We start from the raw sequence: 27244 nt of genomic DNA, 5'->3' as shown, positions 1-27244 counted from the left end.
CTGATCTTCTTCAATGCTCTTGAAAGAGCATCACCGGACAAGGCTGGGGTAAAAACCCAACGATTCAGCAATGTCAAATCATGCAACGGCCCATGCCCGGTGGCAACTATTCCTCTATTGCTCCCTCCATTGTCTGCCTGCCCTCGTTTTCTTGCTTATGTTACCGTTGACTTTGTACAACAATTCCCGTCCGGCCATTCGCATGAATGATGGCCATCGCCTCTTGTTATCCAGCTTGTCTACCCAAGCCTGTCGTTTTAACCATTCCGGTTTCCCTTCGTAATCCATCCAAGGCCCTCGCATCCACTTCATAGTCATAAGATCCGATATTATGCGCTCATGGCTAATAGAAAAGGAAGAGAAGAACAAACAGACGATGAGCGACGGACCTGCCGACACTGGCGTTTATGCGTTCGTCACAAATTTTCTTTCTATAGCGTTTGTCGCTCTTCGCTAAACTCGAGTCTCATTGTTTCTGGGACGAGATGTTGGTTGACTCCGGTGTTGGTTAACCATTGCCGATAAACAGCGCCATCGTAAGATCTTCTTGTACATGCAAGCCAAAACAAAAGCAAACAACAGGCCCTTCTTTCGTATACATGCGCACGTTGGTAAGAACAAAGTATAGCGCATGATAGAACGCCTGACAGCAGCGACCTTTGAAAGTAACGAAGGGAAAGAGCATTTATATTTTCAAAAGTAAATCGACTGCTCGCCGGGATTTGATGCATCCAGAGTTGCCTGGCGTCTTACTCATATCGTCAAGTTCTTCTCCAGAGCCTTGATACCCTCGCGCACCTTTGGGCAGTAGTGCCGCCGCAGCAGCTCGCCCTCCCAAACCGTCGCTGCGAACGGGTTGCTGCCCTCGACCGTCTCGCTCAGCGGGTTGAAGGATCCGTCGCCTTTGCGCTCCTCTGTGTTCCACAACGCGCTAATCTTCTTGCTGTGCGTGTGCGCCACATCGTAGAGAAGCGCCAGCAGCGCCTGGCTGGACTTTTCTGGCACGTGCAGCGACGCTGCCATGAGCTGCTTGGCGAAGGCGGCGAGCCGCAAGGGCGGCACCGACCGGATGTTGTAGTGCGGTAGCAGGACCGCAGTCAAACAACGGATCAGAAGGACCGTGGTTGTCTGCAAGTTGACCTTGACGCCGTTCTTCTGGTTCAGGGCCGCAGCCGCCGCGGCCGCGGTCGTCTCCGAGGAAGCCGCTTCCTGTGCATCGGCAAGGCGCTGCTGTAGTGAGTTGGCATGTTTCTCAATGTCCGCCGACAGGGCAAGCGGATAAAGGCTGCGGAAGAGGTTTGTCGTGAAAAAGGAGAGGTCGAGGTGCAGGTCGCTGGCGGCATTGTGTGCGTCTTGGCCGGCGAGCAGCGCGTAGGCCGTCACCGTGCACAGAAGCGCTTCGCGGCTGGGGTTGCGGGAGACGGCAAAGTCGTCCTCGTCGTCTGCACCGCCATTGGCGGCCTCCTCATCCTCCTCGCCTTCCACAGCCCGCGCCTCGCGGGCAGCGTCCTCTTCGCTGTAGCGGATCAGATCCTTGAGTGCTTCCAGCACGTCGCCAAAGAAGTTCTGGTTGATCAAGTGCGCATACTTGGCTAGGCCCTCGAGAATTGCACCCATCAGGTGCGGTGTGCGCAGCTTCAGGATGCGGAAATAGGTGGCAAACACGAGTTTCAGCGTCTCGGACTGCATGCGCTCGCGCTCCTCGTGTGCCACAAGCGCATCGGCCTGCGCCATGTCGCGGTCCAGCGCCTTTTGCTCCTTCATCAACTTGCGCGTGCGCTTTGTCCGGAACTCCTTCTTCTCCTTGCGTTTCGTCTCGTCGGACGCGCGCTCCACGCTGTCCTGCGAGCCCTTGCCCGAGAACTCGGAGAGCAGCCGCAGGTGCAGAAACGTGTTGGGGACACTCTCATCGACCCAGTAGTCGCGGGCCTTCATCATCTTGGACAGCATGGCCACGGCCTCCATCGATGGCCGGCCCTCGTCGTCCTCGCGGAACAATGTCTCGAGTGCGAGGCGGCACTTGACAAACGACGCGTCCACGCGGCGTGTGCTGAGCTTGCCCACAATGATCTTGAGCAGGTCCTCGCGGAAGTTGAAGTGTGCCACCGCGTTGAGTAGCGAGCAGGCGCAAGCCAGCGCAGCGTCCGCAAGGCTGGTGGCGTTCTTCGCGGCTTTGGAGCGCTTGCCAGCGCCGTTTTTGTTGGCGGCATCGCTTGGCCGCAGCTTAGACAGGCGCATCAGCTCCCGCAGGTAGCCCTGGTAGCCAGCCAGAAGACTCTGCTCGTACGCCCGGATGCGACGCACATCCGACGACAGCTTTTCGCCGGTTGGTGGCTCCTCGCCGAACGCGCGTATGCGGTAACCTGGAATCACGTCCTTGTACACAGACAACTGCGTAGCGAGACACATTTTCTGCACGGCAATCGATGTGTACTGTTGCGAGACCTGAGCCAGTGCCTTGAATGCGCCGCCGTTCTCCTCTGGGTTTTCGTTCAGCTTCAGCGCAAGCTTGGCCAGCTCTTCCTTGGCATTTTGTATCTGCTGCCGCTCGGGCAGCCGTGCATTCTGTTCTTGTATCCGTGCCGCCGCTTTCCGTGCGCCCGATCCGTCATTCTTGCCGTTGGCCTTGCCGGCCTCTGTCTTCACATCGTCGCCGCTGTCCGCAAACGGATCTTCATCGTCCCTGGTCGCATCGTTGTCTGTGGGCTCACGTGCGAGGGGTCGCATCATGCCGTCGGCCGTCCGGATCGGCAGCCGGTCGCTAGCCTTTTCCGCCTTTTCCGCCTTTTTGCTCCGTTTCCGAGACCGCTCGGCATAATTCTCCTCTAGACTCCAGTTGGCGGCGTTTTTGAGGTACGACTTGTCGATGCCTTTCCCTGCGCCGTCTCCGCCACCAGCGCGGGTCGGGCTGACCCTCCGTCTCTTGGGGCCTCGTGAGTCCATTGCAGGAGAGTCTGTCATCTACCACCGGGAATTGGGCGAGCGGCGAAAAAGAGGGGGGTTGGAAGTGACCAGAAACAATTCTTGACCTCGTATTCTGCGTGCAACGACGAGAGGCCGTTACTCTCAGTAAAAAATTTAGTGGCTGCAGAAAAAATGGCAGCAAAGACCGGCAGAAAGGCAGAAGCGACCGATTAGGACTAGCGCTCTTGATACGGTACGTGAGAAGCTTCACCGCCTTCTGTGTCATTAGCATTCTTATATTTGGTTGTGGACAAGGTCTTCATATTCGCAAGGTTTCTTTTTCTTTTCTTTTCTTTTCATTATTTTTATTTTTCTACGATAACTGTAATTGTAAATCTAATCTGGATTTCACTAGAGCAATAGCTGGTATTCCGGATCTGATTTTGTGCCTGATTCAGGCCTGTCGGAAGCTGTATTGTAAGCTCTCTAAGGTTGAAATTCGTCCAAAAAATCCGGAGTTTTGCGCAGCTAGACATGTTTTAAATTTAATTCTAGTTTTTTTTTTTTTTTTTCTACTTTTAAGTCTCGTAAACTTAATTGAAGGGAGAGGGGGTTCAATTAATATGACTGACATTTGGTATGATCATCGTCAATACCGATGGGAGATATTGTACCTTAAAGTGTCTAAATTCACTGTTGGAGCCTTGCGTTGGTAGATTCAGGTGGGTCTGCACCTATCAGAGCGATTCTACTGGACAAAGCTGTTTATCGGACCCGCAATAAAAAAGTTTACGGGGCTCCAAACAAGAAGGAAAGAAAGAAAAGTTTTGGCTAAGAAAAAATCACCACTGTGGGAAAGAGCGACCGTCCTCAGATCCTCTCCCCAGCACGACTTGCGAGACGACGACGCTGCATCTCGCCACGCATCACTATCCTCACCCAACCACCCCCTCCACGACAGGCCGTCCGCTGGCCCTCTACATTACCCGCAATACACAGCATCGCATTGGGGAGGAACGGCCACTATGGCGTCGTCTCTCGCGGCGCAGCTGGCGCAGATCGCCGCCAAGTCCAAGATCTCGCTCGACGTCAAGGCGCAAAAAGCCGCCCATTCCAAGTCACTGCTGTTTGAACCGCGTGTCGCCGCTTCCCAGAGCTTCCAGTCCGTATACGTTATCTGCCGCGATGGCTTCGACGAGCTGTGCCAGTTGGACGAGCGCTTCGTCCCTTTCGGCAACACTCTCTTCAGCGAGCTGAGCCAGGACGAGGACCGGACCATGATGGACGAGGCCGAGAACAAGGAGCTGGACCGCAAGATAGAGTCCTTTTTGCGTCTCAGTGGCAGCAGACTACGGCTTCTGCCGGCGATCAAGTCGATTGAGTGGCTGATTCGGAGATTCCGGTACGTTGCATGTGCAAATGCATCTCCCGAAACCGAACGTGGCTGCAGCCGTCCGCTAACATGTTTGCAGCATTCACGAGTTCAACACATCGACACTCATCACAACATTCCTCCCTTACCATTCCATCCCTGTGTTTGTGACACTCATGTCCATCCTGCCCTCAAATTTGCCATACGAGTACCGCTTCCTGAGCCCCTACATCCGCTCTCTGACGGCCCTGCCCCGCGCTGCCATTGTGCAGCACGCAACCCAGCGCTTCGACTTCCTCACCACACTGTCCTCGTACACCCTCGCGGCTTGCCACACACAGCAGCACTACCCGGGCCTTATCACCTTCTGGGGCGGCGTCATGACCGAGTCCATCAACGGCATGCTGGACGCCCTCAGGTCGGGCCGCAGAAGCGTCCAGGCGGACAACGACCAGTCCGTCCTGCAAAAGGTTGGCCCCGTTCTCGGTGATGCTCTCATGATCCGGGAGGCGCCCGGTGTCCAAATTGCTGCCTACATGGCTGTATCCGTTTTTGTGTCCAAGGCACAGGTTGCCGACTTGGCCATCACTGCGTTTATGGAGCAGGTGGTCATGGGATGGACCTCTGAGACGGCCAAGCCCGGTCTCGTCTGTCTCTCGATCCTCGCCCAGCAGCGTTCGGCGAAGCAGCTGTCCCGCAAGGTGGCAAAAGCTGTGCTCAAGGTGCAGGACCTGCCCCATCTGCTTGTGGAGATTGGCAAGCAGCGGCGCATCGACAAGCTGGCCAACGGCCTGGTCCTCGCCCTGACGGACCGCCTGGCCAAGAAAGCCGCTGTGCGCGGCCTGCCCATTATCAAATCGATTATTCTTGGCGGCATCTTGCAGGACAAGCAGCTTGTTGTCGCCTTCAAGTCGCTGCTTCTGGCGGCCCACGACATCACCGACGAGACGGACCCCGACGGCAGCGTCCGGAAAGAGCTGGGCGCGACCCTGATTGTCCTGTCACAGGCGCCCGAGAATGCCGGTGGCCTTGTTATCCGCAAGGTCATTGAGGAGGTCGATTTCGACATTGAAGAGCTGGAGCTAAAGCTGGATGCCACGATTCGTCCCAAGCTGCTGCTTGACTCCGCTGCCGCCAACGAACCCGACACGGCAATGGCTGATGGTGCTGAGGAGACGCGCACCTCCATTACAAAAGAAGATCTGGATGCAACGGTCGAGCGCTTGTCCACTCTGACGCGCCCGTCTTCCTGTCTCGCCCAGGACCCGAACGGCGTGTTTGAGCAGTTCTGCCAGCTCTTCCTGGCGACGGCATCCTACGACAAGGCCGAGCTCGAGAAGCTGGATGCCGCACCCCTGCTCGGTCGTGCCGACGCCGTGTCCGACCATTTTTACTTTACATTCCTCATCCGCATCTGGTCTGGACCCTACCCGACACTCGCACGTGTAGCCGCCCTCGACATGGCCGCTGCACGCCTGCGCCTGGACGACTGCTTCGGTGTCGACTTCCAGGCGGTCCTGCCGTATATCATCGCCGCTCTGAGCGATCCGGCTAAGAAGGTCCGCCGCGCTGCCGCTGGCTTTCTCGCCGAGGTGAAGCGGGTCTCGCCGCTGAAGGAGACCAAGAGCACGACGGGCAAGAACCGCTGGGGTGCTACGGAGCTGTACGCGGAGCAGGCCGACCTGTCTTGGCTGACGTTTGACGCGAGAGCCAGCCTGCTTGACGTTCTCCTTGGCTCGGCTGAGGAGGCCATTCTCCACGAAGATCACGTCCCGGCTGTGCTTGCTGACGTCCTCGACAAGTCGAGCAAGGCGGACGTATCAAGCAGTGGCGGCGAGCAGGTTCGGCTCTCACATGGTGTGCGGTTGTCGATTCTACAGTTCCTCGCTAGCCACGCTGTCCTTACACCTGTCATCAACATTAAGATCCGTTTGCTCAAGGCGCTCAATGAGGTGCGCGGCGTTTCTGGCACGACTCGTACGCAGGTCCTCCTCCCCCTGCTGAACAGCTGGGCCGCTCTCAGCGCCGAGGAAGCTTCTGCCCTTGTCGCAAAGGAGGCGCTGGACGAGTCTATTGTCGATAGTCGAAGCGTGGATGTCGTCATTCCCAACGACACCTCCGCCCTGGAGACCCTGTTTGGTATCATCCAGAACAGCAACGGCCACAATCGGCCGAACCTGATCAGCTGCGTCTTCAAGAGAATTCGCAAGATGTGGCCAGTCATGAAGGAAGACTTCCGGAACGTGATTGCGCAGTTTATGTTGGAGCAGGTGCAAAAGCCGCCGGCAGCTGGCACGTCGTCGGATGATCTGGATATTGCCGCCGAGGAGGCCACCGACTTGCTGTTTAACGTGGAGCTAAGCACACAGATTCTGACTAGCTTTTTGGAGACGCTGCAGCAGAGCGCAAAGATGGCCACCGACGCGCCTCCTAATAAGAGACGCAGGACGAGCTCTTCCGAGCACAACCGTGGCCAGCGGATCCAAGCCAATAGCGAACTCCGTCTCCTGGTGAACCGTGCTACTTTTATCCTCCAGCTCGTCCAGGCCTCGAAGCCCGCCGAGCACCCTGAGCTGCTTCCCGGCCTTTTTGTCGTTCTCTCGGACCTTCAGATCCTGCGCTCGTACGTTGGCTCTGAGCTCGGCTACCTGCAGAACGTGGTTCTCAGTTGCTTGCTGGCCATGATGCCTGTCTATCAGAGTCACAAGAACCTCAAGATTGATACGACCGTCGGCCACGGCGACGTATTGGTCAACTGCATCCACAAGTCCTCAAGCCCCGCTGTCCAGAACACAGCGCTGCTGCTGGTGGCCAGCCTGGCCAAGACCGCGCCCGACGTCGTTTTGCACAGCGTGATGCCCATCTTTACGCTGATGGGCACCTCTGTGCTGCGCCAAAGCGACGACTACTCCGCCCACGTGGTGAACCAGACCATCAAGGAGGTTATCCCGCCGCTCATCGACACCTTCAAGAAGGGCAAGCGCAACATCGTGGTAAGCGCTTCGGACCTGCTGTCCAGCTTTGTCATTGCGTACGAGCACATTCCGTCGCACCGCAAACACGACCTGTTTATTTCGCTGATCGAGAACCTGGGCCCCAACGACTTTTTGTTTGCCATTCTCGCCATGTTTGCCGACCGCTATGGCACGGCCGACAGCACGTGTGCCTTCTTGACCGAGCTCATCGGCTCGTTCCCGGTCGAGGTCCAACTGCAGTCGCTGACCAAGTTCGTCTCGCTGGTGGGCGATATTTTCAAGCCCAAGCCCAGCCTGTCTGCGACGCTTCTCGGCAAACGGGAAGACGACGGCGAGGTCGACTTGCAAAAGTCCGCTGTGAAGGAGTTGACGCTGCTGCCCCAGCTGCTGTCTAACCGTCGCCTCAAGGATGGCATCTCGCGCCTCGAGGAGGCTGATGACGACATGGAATCGGCCAAGATTCGCGAGCTGTACATCCAGCTGCTCGAGGATATTCTTACCCTCGCCGACACTGTCAAAACCCATGGCAGCGCTGGTAAGAAGCAGACCCTGCACAACCGGTGCGGTGATGCTCTGGCACAGCTGCTCAACCTGCAGTCCATTGGCGAGTTCATCAAGGCCGTGGAGGTCCTGCTGGACCGCCCCAACATGAGCGTGCGCCAAAAGGTGTTGCGTGCGCTCGAGGTCCGTGTCGACGAGGAGCGTGTTGCCAGCGTCCAGTCGCGCGTGGCACTCCTTGCCTTCCTGCCGCAGTTGACCGCCGTGATCCGAGACTCGACCGACATTGCCTACAAGCATACCGCAATTACGTGCGTTGACAAGATTGCGGAGAAGTACGGATCCCGCGATCTCGAGGCCGTCACTGCTGCCGCCGCGGCCATTGCCGGTGATGCCTGCCTCGGTCAGGCCGACCCGCGCCTGCGTGTCATGGCTCTGCTGTGTCTTGCCTCGCTTGTGGACGTGCTGCACGACGCAATCGTCCCGATCTTGCCCACGGCTATTCCTCGTGCGCTGAGCTACCTCAAAGAGAGCTTGGAGGGCAAAGCTACTGACCCTGAAAACATTGCGCTGCACAATGCTGCCTACGCGCTGATGATGGCGCTGGCCCAGCATCTGCCATTCATGATCACGAGTGCCAACCTCGACAAGCTGGTTGTGACCTCGTTTGCATCGGCCGAAGCGGGTCTTGAGGACGACGACGACAACGAAGCCAACACGACCCGTCTGACCTGCCTGCTGCTGCTCGCAAAACAGGTCGAGCCAAAGACCATGCTGGATGTCCTCCGTCGCAACTGGCCCATCGCTGTGCGGGCTGGCCAATCGGTACGTTGCCTGTTTGCTCCCACATCCTCTGTTTCAAAGTCTATCAATGCTAACGTATCTGTGTGTGTTTGTGTACAGGCCACGCTAGAGTTTGTACAGGTCTTGACGGCCGTCATCGACAAGCACGGCAAGTCGTCGATTGTAAAGAACCTGCCGGTGCTCTCTGTCATTCTCCAGAATACCTTTGACCTTCGTCGCGAGTCGCGTGTTAGTGGCCAAATTCTGGCTGCGGTGCCGGCAAAGGCCACGGGGAAGACGGGGAAGTCGGGCCAGGCCACTGAGAAGCGCCTGGCCGAGATCGAGGCGGCTGTCAACACGGCTGCCCTGCACATGGTCTTCAAGCTCAACGACAGTACCTTCCGCCCTGTGTTCGAAGACCTTATGCAGTGGTGCGACCACGGTCTGCCACAACTGGACGTCCTGGGCCGCTGCCTGCGCCAGCAGAGCGTCTATGGATTCCTGTTCCTGTTCTTTGACCGCCTGAAGTCGGCCGTCACGCCCTACGCCGCGTACTTGGTCGACGGTGCGGCTGCGGCGCTGCGGGCTGCCCGCATCGGAACTAGCCTGGAGGACCGTGCCCTCTGGTCCCGCATTCTGCAGACCCTGACGGCCGCGTTTGAGTACGATGAGGGCAACAGCGACAATTCCAACGCCGCCGGCGCCGCCAACGGTCATGGCAGCGGCGGCGGCTTCTGGCAGGTGCCGACTCACTTTTCGGCTGTGGCGCCGGCTCTAGTCGAACAGTTTGCCAAAGCCAAGGATCTTCACAACAACGGCGCGCCGGGACTCACCGTCGAGTACTTGGTGCCCGCAGTTGTGGAGCTAGCCAAGGCTGCTCATGCGGCGGACCACCAAAAGGAGCTCAACAGCCTGCTCCTGAAGCGTCTTCAGCACTCGACCAACACAGCCGAGCGCTTGGCACTGGTACAGTGCCAACAGGTGTTGGCTGAGGAGGTGGGCGAGGAGTGGCTGGCGATGCTACCCGAGATGCTGCCTTTGATAAGCGAGCTGCAGGAGGACAGCGACGAGGCGATCGACCGCGAGACGACGAAGTGGATCCACAAGATCGAGGAGGTGCTTGGCGAGAGTCTGGATGCCATGCTCCAGTAAATTATGACGAGGAGGGGTGTTTGTGTTTGTACAAAAAGTGTCTGCCACATTGTTTGTAGGGAAGGTTGCTTTCCTACATGCTGGTTTTTTATTGCCCCTATTTGTTATATCATTCCATTTGCTTTCTTTTGTTTGTGTCATTTTGATATTAAAACCACATCGGAGTCGGCGAAGCAAAACTGGGGCCCATGGCATGGACATTTATTTGCATTTCAAAGCATAGGATAGAATACAATCCATTATTATTAAAATTTAACTATGACTTCTCTGTCAAAGATGTAAACGAGCGAAGATCTTCTACTGCTTGACTCAGCAAGGAGACACTTGTCTTTAGTGACAGCTTAAAATCAAAGCAAACACAAGCTCGAACCCGAACACATTACCTCGTCAATAGAACAATTGCCTGTCATCTCCCCTCCTTCTCAAATGAACCAACAGCCGTTTACACGATGTTTAGATGGACCTTAGTAAAATGTTTCTGGTATTCAGTTGACCATCTATTAGCTCTTACGGTGGCAAGTCCTATATGTGACAAATCTCGATAGATCTGCCTGTGTCGATATACAATATACCATATGACAAAGACAGAGTACACGATGAGCGTAGGCTGTCTCTTTCACTTGGTACCACTGATCGGCACGGATTGAGACACCGCGACCTAGGTACACACAACAAATAAACTGACTTTGCCCTGATAATGACCTTTCACCGCTTCTGGGAAGCCACCCTTGGGAAGCCACCCCTTCCATCTTTACTCATACCGCCCCTGGTATCCTGGCTACTGCGGCCGACTTACATTTATTTCTGTGATATTGTATCTTTGTATGCAGAGAACAGCCATTCCGACAAAATTAGGATGCATCTGCTTAAGCATGGCGAGAGCCTTTTAGGCCAACGACAGGTCGAGTTGAGGCTGGGGCCCTATAATAGCTGTCAGCATTGAGAACGTCGTGAAGAACATAGTGGATTATTAACAGATCATAAATACGAACTCTTCGTCAACCACCTCGCCGTTCGGCCCAACCCGTAGTGGTTGGTTCGGATGCCAGGCACGGATCAAGGGACGCTTGTCTGCAGGGCAGGGAGGAGGCAGGGCACTGAGACCCTCTTTTTCTGCCTCGCTCAGCTCGCGGACAGTGGGAGCTTCAGTCATATAGTTCCACAAAACAGGCTTCCCCATCATGTTGATCTTGATAGCCTCACGAACCGCCGCGGGAGCGTTGACAACAAGGTCTACGCTCGGGGCCGTTGAGCCGGTAGGTGCCGCGTTGGCAACATTGACTTTTTGAGGGCCTGCAGACATGCCACTGTTCGCCATTTCAGTATCCTGGGAGACCGGTGTAGCGACAAGAGTCGGAGTAGAAATTACTGGCAGGGGCTCCATAGACAGAAGATCCTGATCTTGAACGTTGTGGAGGGGGTCAGGTCTATGGGTGACAGGTTGGGTGACAGATTGGGCAATAGGCGGGCTAGTAGCTGGATTGATAATCGGCTGAGAAGATACCCGGCTTGCTGGCTTAGCAGCAGCAGACTGCGTCGGGCTCTGGAGAGCCGCTTTCTGCGTAACGGGAGTAGGCTTAACAGCGGGCTGAGTGCTGTTTTGTACCGTTTTCTTCTTTTGGGTCGGGTTGGCTGGAACTGGCGTTGACTTAGGAACAGGCTTTTGGACCTGGCTGGTTGCAATACGGGCAGCAGGAGTAGGGGTAGAAGTATGTCCTAGGGAAGTTGCAATGCTGTCAGAACATAGACGGGGATCACAAACAACCGAAGGAGTAGGTATTATATAGGGGTGCACTGTGGAAGGTCCTCAGACAATGGGGTTAAGTCTGGTGACCAGGGAAGTGATTGTAGAAGGGGGCAGAAAAAAAAGGCCCACCAAATTTGGCAATGCCTAATAAGTAATGGTAAGGTGATCGTAAAGGAATGACAAGGTGACCATAAAACCACTCACCTCCTGACGGCAGAGGGCGAACCAGACCATTGCTCGAACGAAGCACTGATCCGGGCTGCGACCGAGTCGTCTGCGATGACGGAGGCATACGAACGGGCGGCGCGGTGGACGAGCGGCCGGCCTGCTGGCGAGGAGCCGGACGACTGGTCACCATGGGGGCCTTGAACGTGCCGCTAGAGCAGTAGGCGGCTTGCAGCTGCTTGGCCATGGCCAGCTGCTCCTTGGTGAAACCGCCGTCACCCATTTTGCTTCTTCTGGTGGATGATTATGAAAGGAACAGTCGGGCTGCAGCAGCCACTCAGCGGGAACCAGAGAGGAGACGAAGAGCAAAGAAAATCTGAAGGAGTAAGAGACCTCCGAGGACCAGGAAGAAGCAAAGCAACTTTGTGGTGAATGAAGGCGCTTCTATTGGCCCATTGACAAACACAAAACAAAGCCAAAGGAACCGTACAGAAACAAGCTAGTGAAGTAACGAGAAAAAAATATTTAAATAAATAAACACAGAAGTCACGCCGAGAGATTCGCAGGTACTTCCTATTTCGACTTATTTTCCCAGGAGGGAAAGAGCGAGGTAGACTGGTCCGTGGTCGCAAGGGGCTACGTGGGCAATGGAAGGAAGGAGCCAAGGACTGAGATCGTGAATGCACCGTCTTCCGCAGCCCCTGATATTCAAAGGCCAGAAGACCTACCTTGAAAGTCACGTATTGGAAAGGGGTAGCTAGACTTTGTAAGAGCGTCAAGGCGACGTTGTTCTGGTATTTGACGCAGCTAATATGGGGAATCATAGGCCATGGTGAACAAATTGCCCCTCCGTGGACGGCGGTTACACGCACTTGCCCTACCGGGAGATTCCCAAAGTATTTTCATCTGTGCTTTGGATGTTCCTTTCTCCAGTTTTGTGCTCTTACGACGGAAAGACTGAATCTTGTCTTGATAAGGAGATAAAATAAAAATCAAAGATGGACAAGAAACGTGTTGTCAAAAAGACCACAAGGCACTCCTTGAACCTTCGAAATCGGGCGCGAATGTTGGTGCCAGTTGTTTCTCACGTTTGGCCACAGAGAAAATGGGCAATGGGCGCCTTTTAAAAGTGAAACAGATCCTAGAAAGGAGAAAAGGTCGTTGGGAAGAACCTCTCAAATGGATTTGGAAACACAAAAAGCAAAACGCTGTTATTTTGCGCATGGCTGACGAAAGAAAGCAACAGTTACAAGACTGCCTAACGCTGCTCGACTCCATGATCCTCCTACTCCCGTACGATTGAGAACTCTATACCTTCTTCTTCCGCTTGGGACCGACGCTGACTTCGGTCATCCGAATCTGTGTCTCGCGGTATTGTCCGGCCTGTGCTTCTTTCAACCAGCGAACATCGACAGCTGGGACTGTCTCCTCTAAAAAGGTGAGAAGACCTTGTGACTGTGGCGCCCCTGCTCGGAGGGCAATGCTGGACACCCGCGGAATACCTAGACTGGCACTGAGGCGGTCCTCGACTGCGCGAGAGAATCCGACTAGACGGATTGGCGGAGACGGCGGCACCGACGCCGCTCCCTGCTGCGAGGCCACAGCCACCATCTGTGGGAAGTGCGAGTAGAATGCCGACGGATGACCGGATCGGACAATAAAGACAGCTGTGTATGGAGTGGGGGATTTGGGTGGGGAGGACGGTGTGGATGAGGATGGAGATGTCGATGGAATCGACGGTGTTGCGTTTGGATCGACGTTGGTAACCGGGACAGTGGCGCCTGGTGTGGCAATTTTGGCCAGCTCCCGCGTAATGCTGACCAGCCCGACATCGACAAATCGTACCAGCTCAGGAAAGGGCGGGACGTCGTCCTTGGGATCCTTGGTTTCTGGTTTTCCCGCGGTCTTTACTCTTACTTCCTCTTTCAAGAAGGCGCCTCCGTCTGCCTTACCGCCGCTGCCGTTCTCTTTGGAGCGCTGCCGGGATCGTCTCCGGCTGCGTTTGCCCCGAGACGGCTCAACGTGGTCGTGACGGTGTTGGCCAAGCGGTGCAAGAAGGCTTTATGAATAAAGCCGTCGTTAGCAAATCCAATCCGAATGGAAGCGGGCAGTGGGGTGAGCTGGCGAATACGTACGAGCAAAGGAGTTCGAGAATTGTATCCTGATCTTCTTGGGATATCATGGGCCTACGCTTACGGTAAGCATTATTGAAGAGTGTCCACGCAAGCTAGGAAGCAGAGAAAGGGCTGTCTACCATTCAACGCTGGAGAAGGGCGTGTCCAGCTCAGGGATCTTTCGACGGCTCATGGCCAAATGGGTTGGATTCGTGTATTTAAATGACGATTTGACGCTTTGAGCAGCAAGTACACGGCGACTTGGGTTCGGAAAAGGTAAATACTTGTTTGCAAACGTTGTCTCTCTCGCCGTGATACACTCAGGATGCTTTGCTTTTCAAACCCGATGTTATGTGCAATGCTTGTAAGATCAATCAATCATTGGTCGTAGTCGTTGTTTGGCCTTCAATTTCTGAACATTTTTCACGCCGTTCATTGGCTTGTTTTGGCTGCGCCAATGGTTGTGTCGCTCTGGGGCTTCTAGAAAGAAAAAGAGGACCAGCAAAAGAGAGCATCTTGCAAATCCAACTAGCGCTTGATGAACCAGGTCCTGCCCCAAGTTCATGCCAAGACGCTGCCTTCAGGTGGAAAGTTGTGGGTCAAGTTTTTTTTGGCGATCTTCCCAGAGAGAACTTCCAAACCGACCTGAGGACATAGTCGTTCCTTCCCTTTCCAATTTTACCCTTTTCAGACTTGTTGTATACCTTCCCTCTTTTTCTTTCTTTTTTCCTTTTTCTTTTTTTTTTTTTTTTTTTTTTTTTTTTTTAGCTCGGGGCGGGGACCCTGTCCATCGTTACATAGAATAATGTGTAATACATAAACTTCTTATGCTTCAGCTCCCCAAGCGAGAGCTCATTCCCATTGTGATGTCATGTGACGACGCTCAGCTCTTTTCCTGTCGGGCAGCCTTTATATCATCCTAACATCTATCGCACCTCTTTCGTCTGTGGTTTCCTCTCCAATCTCCTGGCCGTTTTTCGCTCTATTGTTAAACTGGCGGACTAATAACGCCCAGGCTTTTCTGTCGTTCATTTTTCTGTTGCATCTCCCATTTTACAACATTCACGGCAAGAAACACCAAAACACTAGCGGTCATTGTTCCGACCTCCAAGGCTGGACGTAGAGCTCTGCTAGTAAATAGACCAGAGTCACCGTCCATATACATCATTGGGACTCAGCGACGAGATGTATTTTTCAAGGTGTGTATTGCGCCCCAGAAGAGACCTCCGTGCTCTGCCTCTCTCGAAGCGTCCTCTTCTCCTTTCCTCGCTCTCCATCCGAACCGCTTTATTTCTTTTGTCCTATTCCATGTCATCAAATCTACATTTGTTTGTGTATTTTGAAGACTTGTACGGCCCTGTATTGGCTCTCACCCCTGTCGTTTCATCCCTTCCATTGCTCGATGATGTGCGCCGCCGGATTTGGATGACCCGCCAGCCAGCCCACGCGCAGAAGTGTCTCGTACGTCGTGCATAGTTTGCCGACATAGCGGGCATGACCACCCCAAAGCACCTTGTCGATGGTCGTATTCCCTGCCAGGTGCGACCCTGTTTTCCCACTGTTGCCTTGCCCCAAATTTGGCGTTTTTGGTATCTAATCTTGCGCTAAAAGCTCCCCCTCACCGACCCTATCCGAGCCTGTTATTGATAAGAGGGATCCGCGTCATAGCCTGTAGCTGCAAGTACTTGGTCTTCCTTGACAAAGTGGTCAGGGTAGGAAGTACATATTCACAAACCATGTTAAAGGCAAGTGTGCCCCGCATCCTTCCACCATCCCGTTTCCTGCACCTGCTTGCTGTGTTGCCTATTGCTTGCTGGTGATAGTGCTCCGTCGTTCTTGCCCATCTCGCGTCACGCTTGCACTAAGCTGTCTCTAAACACTGCAGCCTCGACAACCTCTTCTTCCTTCCACTCACCAACTTTTTTTGTTTGACATCCACTCAACTCCGAATCCAACCGTCACATGTACTAATCCTGCTTCTCCGTCCGAACCAAACCTTCCTCCATCCCGTCCTCACACATTCTTGTATTGCAGTCGTGAAGCCGTTTCTTTTTCTCGTGTATCCTCAATCTTCCCGTCTTCACCGTTATCGCCGCTTTCTTATCCCCTCTTTCTAGCGCTTCTTCGTTAGCCTCCCAAGTCTGCCTTGCCGCCGAGCAGAAAGCAGTAGCCTCGCGTCTCTTTCATTCCCCATCACCACTGCTTTTCGCCACAATTGATATCCGGAATCAATACACACCTGCCGAACGGTGCACCCTGGCACCTATGTCGCGTCTTGCACTGCGGATGTACTCGTGTTGAGAGCGAGAGTGCGTGAAGTGAAGACGAGAAGCTGACCGAAGGAGGAAAAGTGCTTCCCATTCCACAGCTTAGAGACGAGCGGACCGAAGCGGGTCGACAAGGGCCTCATCAAGCAACGTCAGAGAAACTACCTCTTTCCATTTTTCATACAGCTGTTTTTTTGGCGTTTTTTTTTAATGTTTTATTGTACTAACGGTTCTTCGAATGACGACAGAGAAGGCAAACCAACCCCCAGCACAGCCCACTTTCGCAAAAGTCAGCTTGCGGAGCCCTTACCCGTTCTGCTCAAGCACCTCAAGAGACGCGCTCCTCTCTGTGATCTCGTCTTTTGAGCCAGATGGAACGCGAATCCAGATCCCCCGAGATCGAGTCGAACGAAGGTGCTGGCTCTCCCGAAGCAAGCAGCGCCCGGCCTAATCCTTTCAAAGGCGGCGACGAGAGCTCGCGAAAGCGACGGCGAACCTCCCTCAACGTCGATTCTCGAAGCCGATCCGTCGAGTCTGACGCACAATCTCCACACGAGACCCCGATAGTCGACACAATCCACCTTTCCTCCTCCCCGCCTGCCGTCGAGGCCGAACCCGACGACTCTATAATGATCATGGACTCTGGCCCGGCTCCCTCATCTCCCCGCACTCCCGAGAGAACTCCCATACAGAACCCGGGCGACATATTACCACCCCCTGGGTTTGAGTCTGAGGCCCGTCAAACCACCGGCCCTTCGCCCCGTGTGACGCTTAGTTTGCGGAATTCAGCCCCACGGACACTTGACACAATACCCTCGTCTCCACCAGCGAGTCCGACACCCTCAGGCCGGCCAAGCGCCGAGCACACCAACGACAACAGCATGGCACCACCAAACGGTCGGAAAGCAGCCGACGGGGCTACCCCTGCTGCCGATGCCATGAACGCCACTCTCCCTCTAGCCAACGAAACTACGCAACCTTCTGACACAGACCGCTCTCGGACTACAAGCCCACAAATAGAAATCGTCGATATAGTTTCTGACGATGGTGACGCTGGCTTTGGTCCGTCGGCGCCGAATGTCACCCTGCTCTCGGAAACGACCGGTGTGCCACTCGACGCCATACCGGACCCCTCAGACGACTTTCCGTACCTTACCAATGGTGATGCACCGGCTGATATAATGATGGTCTTAATGGGTCCGCTCACGCAAGGTACGTCATCGTTGTTTTTGTTTGGCAAGTCATGGTTCTCGACGCATATAGAATACTAACTGGCCCCTCCAGATCCATCGATATCGCATCAACTGCAAACTTGGATCGATCAATACCTTCTCTTTGCCAAGACGTCTCCATTTGAACGAGTCTACGAGTCATACACGGTTCATCGTTCGCTGTGGTTGGCTCTCCCAGACTTAATATGGGGCACGCCCAACCTGCGTGCGCCTGGCTTTGGGACTGCCGACTTGGAGACAAGATTGAAGGTCTTCACGTTCTGTGTATCCTTTGCACGACTGGCCGCGTTTTTTGTTGAATTCGAGGTCAATCTGCTACAGCGTCTCAGTTCGTCGGGGAATTTACAATCACGCGAGCATATATCTACCTTCTATCTGCTGGCTCTGATTAGCCTGACTAAACGGGACATTTCGCTTAAGGACGAAGACCGGATGGAAGTGGCTTTTGAGTCTGATGACACGTCCGCTATTTTGGAGCAATTTTCCTCCTTCCATCAAACCGAGCGGGGCGGCACGCTTCGCCTCTTGTACCGTCTGCTGGAGTTGCAGGTTCTCATTATGCCGACCGACCCCAAAATTATTGAGAACTTCTCCCAGGTTTGTGTGATAGCTGCTTGTGTCACCCGCGAAGCTTATCGCAATGTTGCACGTGCGGACCATGCTCCCTTTGCCCTTGCGGCCGAGAAGGATGTGCTCGCTCTGGGACGAACCGTTTTTAACACTGCTTCTGCCGCTCTTGATACCGCCATTACGAATCACATTACTGCTGTGAGCCAAGACAACGCTAGTCATTGCATCGCTTCCCTTGGCGACCTGGTCTATATCAATCTCAAGGTCGACGAACAGGAAGCTGTGCGACTTGCCACCAGCATCGAAGAGCGCTACCCAATGCCTCTCGAATGCATTCCAGACGCATTTGCTATGAAGTGGCGCTTCACCATGTTCTGCCGCCTAATCAAGAACAGCCAGATGCAGCTTCGGCTCATGGCTGTGACTAATTTATGTCAAGAGTTGGTCGGTTGCTGGAGGCGATATGGTGACCAAGCTCAGGAACACCTGCAGGACGAGTACGTTTTGCGATATGTGACGGATGTTCTCGCCAATACCGGCGTCGTGGCATACATGCTAGGCCCTACGTGTCACCCCGAGATCACGGCGGAAAGTGGCAATATTATCGGCTTCTTGGCAGTGACCCGAACGTACACCAACGCCCACACCGATCTCTTTTGGCAGACTGTGACAAACACGCAAAACCCTCGAATCTCCGAAGCTTTAATTCGGACCGCATGTCGCATTGGCAATCTGTTTTCATTCGAGGCTGCGGTTTACTTTTGCCGAGGATTTTTGGAGGTGCCGATCGCGTCATTTACGCCATCCATGCGCGAGCTTTGTGAAGTCTTCCTCCGCCACGTATGCAGCAAAGCACCACAAGAGTCTGAAGCGTCTATGGATAGCATCATCCCCTTCGATGTATGCCTACAGCTGCTGCGTGAATCGTCCATCCCGAGTGCGACTGGCCCAGTAGCTTACCCCGAAGTTCAGGGCTTCGCTATTGGCAAGCTCAGGGAGTGCTTGGCCAGCGTCCCGATTGACCTCGACCAGCGCCAGAGCCTGTACCAAACATGCTTGCTGGACCTCACACAGAAGTCGAGAACTACGTTGGGCAGCCTGAGTGCTATCACGATCATAAATGGGCATTATGGAAATCGCGATTTAGCGTTCTTGACAGCCGAACATGACCTGACAAAGTTGATTGTGGACGAGCTTGAAGACGCTATTGCAAAAGGACGTACACTTGCTATTCCGGCGGTGATCAGCGGGCCAGCAAATGCGCCTCGTCGCGACATCATTTATTCTGTCGTACTCAACCATCCCTACACCTTGACCTCTGAGCTCAGTGCCCGGCTTTGGGATATGATGGCTGGTTCTGCGGCCGCCTGCAAAGAAGATCGCAATGCCTCCTGGAACATCTTTATTATGTGTCTTCGGCGTGGTAGGCCGCAAGAGAACAACCCGTTCTTGACACAATGTCTCACCGAATTTCTACCCGGCCTTGCGCCTGACTGTTTCTGCGAGTCGCTTCTCGAGTTTCTTCGCGAACGGCTCGTTCCTTTATTGAACGATATTGCCTGCAGTCTCTTTGACGTCGCTTCAACTAAGGGTCAGCAAAGCAAGGCAATTGTGGATGAAGACAAGAGTATCGATCGAATCACTCTGGAGCAGCTGTGGCGCATTGTTCTGACTGCACCGCCTAACACGATTGAGCGCCGCGCCACACACTTTCTCGTCAAGGATGTGTACATTGACAGCCAGTGCATTAGGGCCTTCCCGCTGTACAGGTCTCGGAAGATCCACTTAGCACTGGTGAGCCGGTGCTTGGAGCAGCTCTCGTCTGCGGCGAAGAACCTGAAGTATGCCACAACCGAAAAGGCCATGACCAAATCTGAAGACGACAACCATCTTGCGGGACCTACTGAATCGGCGTCATTTATATACGAGCAAGAGCTCTTGTTTATCCGATCTCTCAAGGTTTTGCAGGAATTCCTTCACCTTTATCGCGCCAGCTCGCAGTTTTCGACTCCTGATCTGCGCCCATTCATCACGGATAACCTTAACAGTGTCGCTGGCGAGTCAGCAGAGCTCAAGTACCAGTCGTTTGACGGTGACAGCCAGACAGAGGTTAAGCCTCTGAACATTGGCCGTCAAAACACAGCCGCATCCCTGCTAGCGAGTCTGAAAGAAGTCACTGGCTTTGACAACTACCGTATGTACTATCGAGGGCAGGCTTTCGCACCCAAGGGCGGCGACATCTGCCGGTCACTCGAAGAACTACGCATCCACAACGGCCTCATTCTGGTAAAGAGAGATGTCGACCCGGAAGACGATACGGAAGAGACGTATGCTGGTGGTTCGCCTGTCGAGTCCGAGATCCTGAAGCACTTTCACGAACTATGGGGCTACCTCAGCATGGAGGAGCAGCTTGCAAGTGAGATTCAAGAATTTCTTGTTGAGCTCACCATAGACGAAGAGTTTTTGCATCGGTTCGACAAAGATGGTGTGTCCTACAAGGATGTTTTCTACATCGGACAGCCATACAAATCCCTCTACACACTGCACGCGTTACGCGAATATCTTGTGCTTCGTCACCGAACGGAATCTGAGGCCGTGACTGTCGTTTCTAGCTCGTGTGAGTCAGAAGATACGGAAACTCAGATGAGGACGCCAGACTCGGCAGATGCCCAACTTCAAGGGCCTGAGTCCGCCGCAGATACTTCCGCGCCAAAAAACAACGAGCCTCAAGTCACGACATTGCCGGAAGTTTCCAGTCCAACAACGCCAGCGCTACCTTACCAGTCTGCTCTCGCCCAAGTCACCAACCTCGTGACATCTGCCCTTTGCGATCCGAGCGTCACAGAGATATCCGCAAATGCATGCCTGCAGGTTGAGCTCAAAGCGAAGCTTCTGCAAATGCTCAATTTCGCGTTAAGCAGCTCGCAGCTCAACGAATCGGCGTCCAAGAGCCTCGACGCCAAGCTCTTGAGTCGTCTTATGGAAATATTGTCAGCTGAGTTTCAGAGTCGTCTAGAGAACTCGACGCGCGTTGTCAGACTGGCTTTTAAAGTCATCATGAACGCCTGTGCGCTGAGCCGCGAATTTTGGGAGGCATTCCGGACCCACGATAACACACCCTTCCTGACCGAGCAACTTCTTTTGTTGGATGACCGTCTGGACATTCGACAACTTGCAGTGGTTCAAATCGGCAACAGAATTCGATCTCAAAATGCCCTAGTTACCGTGGGAGCGTCTGATTTCCAAGAATTTTTCTGGCCAGTGATTCTGGCAATTGTGCCAAAGGCTGTTCTTGAGCCGACGAAGTGCGAGGGAGTCTTCAACTTGGCTGACCAGCTATTCGGTGATTTACTTGAGGCCAATTCATCAACACTAGACATTCCGGCTTTGTTGAGTTCGATGGGCGATCTGATCCTGACCTGCACAACCTCCGAGGTATGTATGAGCGCGGAGCCGTGACAAAATCCACCAGAGCTCATGGGGAAGAAGGAGGTGACTAACTATTTGTGTCTCTTGTGAAGGATGTCACACAGCCGGAGTGTGCCGATTATGCCATGTTTGGGTTGTCTCGACTGTTCAATTCGATCTACCGTGCGTCACAGAACCTTGACATTGTTGGCGCCGTTCCTTCGTAAGTTTTTCATTCCTTGCCTTGCTGTTCATTTTTAATGGCGACTGTCGCTAATGCTGGCCGTTTGTATAGAAGCTTCATGAACAAACTCTTCTGGAAGCACCTGTTCCCACCGTGGCGTAGCAGTGCCTCGAACATAGAAGGATCTTCCGCCTCCTCTAAACTCTCGTATCCTCGCATTGTTGTCAGCTCACAGACGAGAGCACTCTTGATGAAGATTATCTCTGATCTCATTGATGACAATGCAAACCTTCTGCCGAGTATCATCCGGAATTTAGATCAACTCGTCCCTTGCGAGAAGTCCGAGGATGAAGAACCTTACCATTACGAGCTGCCGTCACTGTTCGATCGATCAAGGGCCTTGCGTGCCCCCTGCGGCTACGTTGGCTTGCGGAATCTATCCAACACGTGTTACTTCAACTCTTTGTTCACACAACTGTTCATGAATGTCCCTTTCCGGCAGTTCATGATGAATGTTGAGGTGCGCGATGAAGGTGACACGCAGAATCTACTTTTCCAGACTCGCATATTGTTCGGTTTCTTGCAGGACAGCATCCGGCGGTTTGTGGATACGCAAATGTGTGTTGGCAGTGTCAAAACATACGATGACACCACAATCGATATCCACAACCAAATGGACGTGGACGAGTTCTACAATCTCCTCTTTGATCGGTGGGAGGGACAGCTCCTGTCCGAGGAGGACAAAAAGGCATTCCGGTCCTTCTTTGGAGGCCAAATTGTCCAGCAAGTGCGTTCTAAGGAGTGTGAGCATGTCTCGGAGAGACTTGAGCCTTTTTCAGCTATCCAGTGCGACATCAAAGGAAAGACGAGCCTGCAGGAAAGCTTGCGTGCCTACGTGGAAGGTGAAATCATGGAAGGCGGTACGTACTCGACCGTGACGTTGTGAATTGATGTCTTATCCTTTTGCAAACATGCTAACAAAGGAAACAGACAACAAGTACAATTGCTCGAGTTGTGATCGACATGTTGACGCCATCAAAAGGTGAGCCAGCGCTTTCTCGACTTCTTCACCTAGGCCACAGCCAGTTTCTAATATTCTTGTTTACTTCTGAATTTAGGGCATGTCTGAAAGATATACCAGACCATCTCATCTTCCACCTCAAGCGCTTCGACTTCAACCTACGAACGCTTCAGCGCAGCAAGATCAACGACCGCTTCTCGTTCCCCCATGAGATTGACATGCGCCCATATACAATTGACCATCTCAGTAATCCCGATGAAGAGCAGCTGGCTGATGTATTCGAACTTGTCGGTGTCCTAGTCCATTCGGGCACGGCAGAGTCCGGACATTACTACTCGTACATTCGTGAGCGACCTACTTCCAACGAAAACGAGAGCTGGGTGGAATTCAATGACGATATAGTCAGCACTTGGGACCACTCTCTGATGGAGTCGATGTGTTTCGGAGGTACGGTGGACCGGACCGGAAGCCTTTACAGCGTTGATGCCAACAATGGGATCCCGTCGGAAAAAGTTTACAGCGCATACATGCTCTTCTACCAGCGGTCTTCCTCGCTGAAGCGAGAGCAAGATGCGTTGGCTCTGTCGGGCAGGTCCAGCCCGTCCAAGGCCGAGATCCCAGCAGCACTTTCTGACCATATTCATAACGAGAACACGTCTCTTGTGCGCCGGCACGCGTTGTACGACCCTCAGCACCTGCCATTTGTTAGCAAGATGCTCAATCATGTTCAGTTTGCTAGGCCAGGTGGCGAATGCTCGGCGAACCATAGACTGGAGAACCTGGCCATCCAGATGGCTCTCAGTCACCTTGACCAAGTCGCATCTCGAACTAAGGACACTCCCGACTTCCAAACACTGTTCAATGGTGTCTCTGCAATGGGCAAGAAGTGTGCCTTGTGCTCGCTGGCCATCTTTGACTACTTCGATTCCCGGCCTGAAATTCTTAAGCAGATGGTGCAGCGGAGTTTGGACCCCGAAGTGCGACTTGAAATGGGCCGTCTGATTATTGGGTCTCTTAAGAGCATCAAATCGGCTTTCCCCATTAGCTATACTTCATTTGAGGACGAGCCTGAAATGGATACCGACGACGACGAACAGAGCGGCGTTGGTGTACTCGGTAAACGCACCGAGTTACATCGTAGCTCATCGATCATACACAGTGCAGCCTACATGATGCAAATTTTGTGGGAGACTTTTCACCTTGTATCAAGATCATGGAATGAGGTCTTTGGCTTCATGTTGGCATTTGCTAGTATGGGCCGCGAGGAGGTAGGAATTTTCCTAGACCTCGAAGGCTTCCGACGCACCATCTTGACCATATCCGCCGACACTGCCTTCCCTCTGGATCAGCAATTCTCACGAATGGTTATCATGCTGCAAAGACGAAATCGACCCCCATCGTTCGAGAATGTCATTGCCCTGTTCGGCACGCTGCTGGTGGGAATGTACCCAAGCCGCCCGCAACCCCGGACCGAGAGCGAAATGTACGTCAACGACAATACGAACCGGTTTTCGTTGGCTATTAGTGACGCGGAAGGTGACATTCCCATGTCCCGCACTGAGTACCTTCTCATGGGTCGCGACTGGAACCGCGACTTTGGTAATGTGTTTGTGGACAAGTTAATTGCCATTGATCAAAACCCCCAGGCCACAAATGCTATTATAGCTCACCTGATGGCGACTCATCCGGCCATGGAGGCTAAGGTCTACACTACGCTCAAAGCAAATGTCTCGTCCAACGCTGCTGCCGCGCCACAAAGTCCGTTCTTACGGGCAACAATTGTATTTTTGCAAAATGCCAAATCAGAGCCCTTGGCGAGTGGGATGATGAAGCACCTCTCTGAGCAATGCCGTGGTGTGGCGCATGGAGAGGGTCGGATGTTCTTTGAGACATTGCGTGGTCTCTATCATGGCAGAACGGCTGCAACTGGCCAGGTCGATGTGAAGGCAATCATCGACGGGCTACGTTACATTCCCATATGGGTCCCCGGTCTGCTGTGTTACTTTGACATGTCGGTTACTAGTCATGTCGAGGCGTTCTTGCAAGAGAACATCTTCTCGTATGGGCCGAACCCACAATTTGAAGAGGACGAAGGAGGCCAGGAACGGGCCACAGAGCTGGTGTTGGCGGTGAAGCGGCTTGGTGTCGAGATGTTCCAGTACATACAGGTCGCTTTCATCCAGCGCGATGCACCAATCAGCGGTACGGTCGTCGGTGCGGTCCAACGACTAATGACTGAATGTGTCCCATATTACTCGCAGGCAGATGGCGAGCCCGAGGACGAGCTATCTGCTCAATTCCTCAACCTCAGCACAAGTGCGTATTCCGTCACCTTGTACGATCCCGATTGAGAACGCATATATTGACAACTTGCAGCGATACCCGATTTGCTCAGTGGGCTTATTGTCGATGATATTGAAGAGGACGGATCTGGTATGCTTGCGCAGTGCCCTAGTACGCGTCACAAGGTGTATTGAAATAGAAAACTAACCGAGTGAGGTTTTGACGATCCAGACTGGAACAGTTCACGCTGCTCATCAGAGCCGGGAGACAGTCTGGGCGACACCAGTATGCAGACGGCTGGCGAATTGCCCGACAACAGCATACCATAATCTCCACCATGGCGTTCTTGTACGATACGCATTGATACGATGTCAACCATTCTTCAACCACTACACTTTTTGTCCAGTTTTTTCAAGTCACATTCTTTTTGGTTTTAATCTCGCAGAATGCGTAGGCGACGAACTTTGATCAACCAAATCTTGGTGCATTTCCGCTTCTTTTTGGCCCAGCAACTTTCGTTTCTCTTTGCATTGCTCGGAGATCATTGGCGACTTTCAAATGAACTGGACAACGGAAACGGGCTATGGAGAGCATGGCTGGCTCATTCTATGGTGTTTGGACCGAGGCATTATTCACCGCATGCAGGGTGGCAGACGGTACGGGAGCTGAAGGCATGTTTCACACAACGGGGCGGTTACGACCTCCAGCATATTGGACCCGGTTTCTTGCTTATTGTTCTTTTTCCCTTAGTGTTACTTCTTGGTTGGAGGGTGTACTTTTCACTCACTTTGATGCTGATTTCTGTCAGGAGAAGTCTGTTTTGCTCTTGTGTTTATTTCTGCCCTTTTCGTGCCTATTGCGAAACGCGTTCAACGATCACCATTGACGACAAGCGGCGGCGTTTAGGGGCGAAAACATCTTTTCCTGCATGGCATGATAGTAATGCCACAATTATAGAAATAACACCCAGACAACATACCTGGCCGTATTTTGGCCCTGTCACACGTGCTCGGATGCTTTGTTTCTAAAATAGGCGAACTGCAAATTCAAAACGGCAGAACTGGCAAGTCAAAAAAACCAAGACAAAACCAGCAAGCTGAGTTTGTCTCTTCCGGCCTCTGTTCCTGGATTTCAGGTCACACTACGCCATGTCATGGCCTTGTGTTTTTAATTTTATTTTTTCTAAAAACATAATGTAAGGTAGAAGTCTCATTCTTAGAATAGGTCACAAGCAAGTTGGTTGGTTCGTGATATCTGGTTTGTTATTTGCACAAATGAATAGTCGGCTATTGTTTCACGGTCCTTGTCAGAGAATCATGAGCATAGTCCGAAAATAGACTTAGGAATCCCGAAATAGCTTCTCAACAGATGGCTGTGATGGGACTGAATTCTTAACAGGGACGCAGATGTGTCGTCACATCACTGCACTCTCCACGAAAGGTATTTGCGTCACCTCACCCGCTCCCAGTTACTATTTCAAAACTCTCATAGACGGCACAGTTGTTATTTACTGAGTTGTTGTCCTCGGTAAGCGCCTTCCATCTCGTCACCTGCATGGTATCCGTCAAGAGCTGGGGTGCCTGGGAGCTCAGGAAGAATACAAGGCAGTCATTGGCCCGTTGCATTTGGAGTTGGCTGTCAAAAAGCTTTTCAAAAAATAAAAAGAGAGGTTGCGTCTGTCGTGCATTTCCGCTTCTGTTTTATTACGTTCAACCTGGGGCAAGTGTGGGTTCGTCCCGCCAGAGCGGCCCACGTCCAACAGCCACCGAAGGAAAAAGAGGGGGTGATGGAAACGAAAGGCCAACATCTAAAAATAAAAAGAGACCAGCCTACCCGCACGGCACACGGGCCAAGCGTCGACTGTTGGCCACTAGCAGGCGACCATTGGCAGCTCAAAGTGGAAGGGCCCAGGAGGCGGCCAGCCAATCAGGTGTAGCGATTTACGCGCCCACGACGATGTCATGCACAACCCATCCCCTCTTTGCGAAGACTGTCGACGACAGAGGACAAAAACACAAAACGGCAAGGCCGTGTATCCATAACATTGGGCTTGAGTGTCAATTTGGCACAGAACATAGCGTGAATTTCGATACCGTTTTTGTATGTCTTCACTTTGGCTCAGAGACGCGGTGACATTTGTTGACCGTGCTGTTTTTGCCGTGGCCGCCTCAGAAGACTGCGATCGCGACGCATTGCAGCATTTACATGCAATGCATCTACTGCCATTTATGTTTGTTCTTGTCTATTTCTTCGTTTCCCACGAAGTATAGACGACGAAGGTAAGTAACAAAGTAAATATAAATTTTGTATAATCTTGGCATCTGAAAAGAAGAGCGGCCGTACTAGGCCAACACGTACCTTCTAATTCTGGAAATTGGTCCTATGTACATCTATCTCCATCGAACGGCAGCAATAGGACAAATTTTATTTCAACCCTTGTTTATTTTGTTGCTATTTTCGAGATCAAGAAAAGAGATACACGTTCAATATCGGCCGACTCGTTTCAGAAACTCAGGTTCGGGTCTATTGTTTCTGCTGTGGCCTCGATTAGCGCGGCCAGACTTGAGGG

General features: G+C 53.0%; 5 protein-coding genes across 5 annotated transcripts; 2 read left to right on the top strand and 3 right to left on the bottom strand.

The window, feature by feature from the left end:
- Positions 1-753: 753 nt before the first annotated feature.
- Positions 754-2943, bottom strand: SPSK_07149 (nucleolar complex protein 3; the record flags this gene model as incomplete). Its single annotated transcript, XM_016733816.1, has 1 exon — positions 754-2943. The coding sequence occupies one exon, from the start codon at positions 2941-2943 to the stop codon at positions 754-756; it is 2190 nt and encodes a 729-aa protein (XP_016591386.1).
- Positions 2944-3929: 986 nt separating this feature from the next.
- SPSK_06858 (U3 small nucleolar RNA-associated protein 10) lies at positions 3930-9684 on the top strand (the record flags this gene model as incomplete). The annotated part of the gene is made up of 3 exons (XM_016733532.1): positions 3930-4306; positions 4377-8574; positions 8653-9684. The coding sequence occupies 3 exons, from the start codon at positions 3930-3932 to the stop codon at positions 9682-9684; spliced, it is 5607 nt and encodes a 1868-aa protein (XP_016591385.1).
- A 970-nt stretch (positions 9685-10654) lies between these two features.
- On the bottom strand, positions 10655-11879 carry SPSK_07622 (uncharacterized protein; the record flags this gene model as incomplete). The annotated part of the gene is made up of 2 exons (XM_016734281.1): positions 10655-11400; positions 11636-11879. 2 exons carry the CDS (start codon positions 11877-11879, stop codon positions 10655-10657), a joined length of 990 nt encoding a protein of 329 aa, XP_016591384.1.
- Positions 11880-12904: 1025 nt separating this feature from the next.
- On the bottom strand, positions 12905-13903 carry SPSK_07764 (ribonuclease P/MRP protein subunit POP3; the record flags this gene model as incomplete). The annotated part of the gene is made up of 3 exons (XM_016734420.1): positions 12905-13655; positions 13732-13782; positions 13851-13903. The coding sequence occupies 3 exons, from the start codon at positions 13901-13903 to the stop codon at positions 12905-12907; spliced, it is 855 nt and encodes a 284-aa protein (XP_016591383.1).
- Positions 13904-16348: 2445 nt separating this feature from the next.
- Positions 16349-24743, top strand: SPSK_06843 (uncharacterized protein; the record flags this gene model as incomplete). The annotated part of the gene is made up of 6 exons (XM_016733517.1): positions 16349-17189; positions 17262-21214; positions 21301-21410; positions 21483-22291; positions 22362-22413; positions 22490-24743. The coding sequence occupies 6 exons, from the start codon at positions 16349-16351 to the stop codon at positions 24741-24743; spliced, it is 8019 nt and encodes a 2672-aa protein (XP_016591382.1).
- Between the last annotated feature and the right edge of the window lie 2501 nt (positions 24744-27244).

This window comes from Sporothrix schenckii (assembly GCF_000961545.1).
Source record: "Sporothrix schenckii 1099-18 chromosome Unknown Cont41, whole genome shotgun sequence".
NCBI lineage: Eukaryota > Fungi > Ascomycota > Sordariomycetes > Ophiostomatales > Ophiostomataceae > Sporothrix > Sporothrix schenckii.
This window is presented reverse-complemented; position numbering and strand designations above follow the sequence as displayed.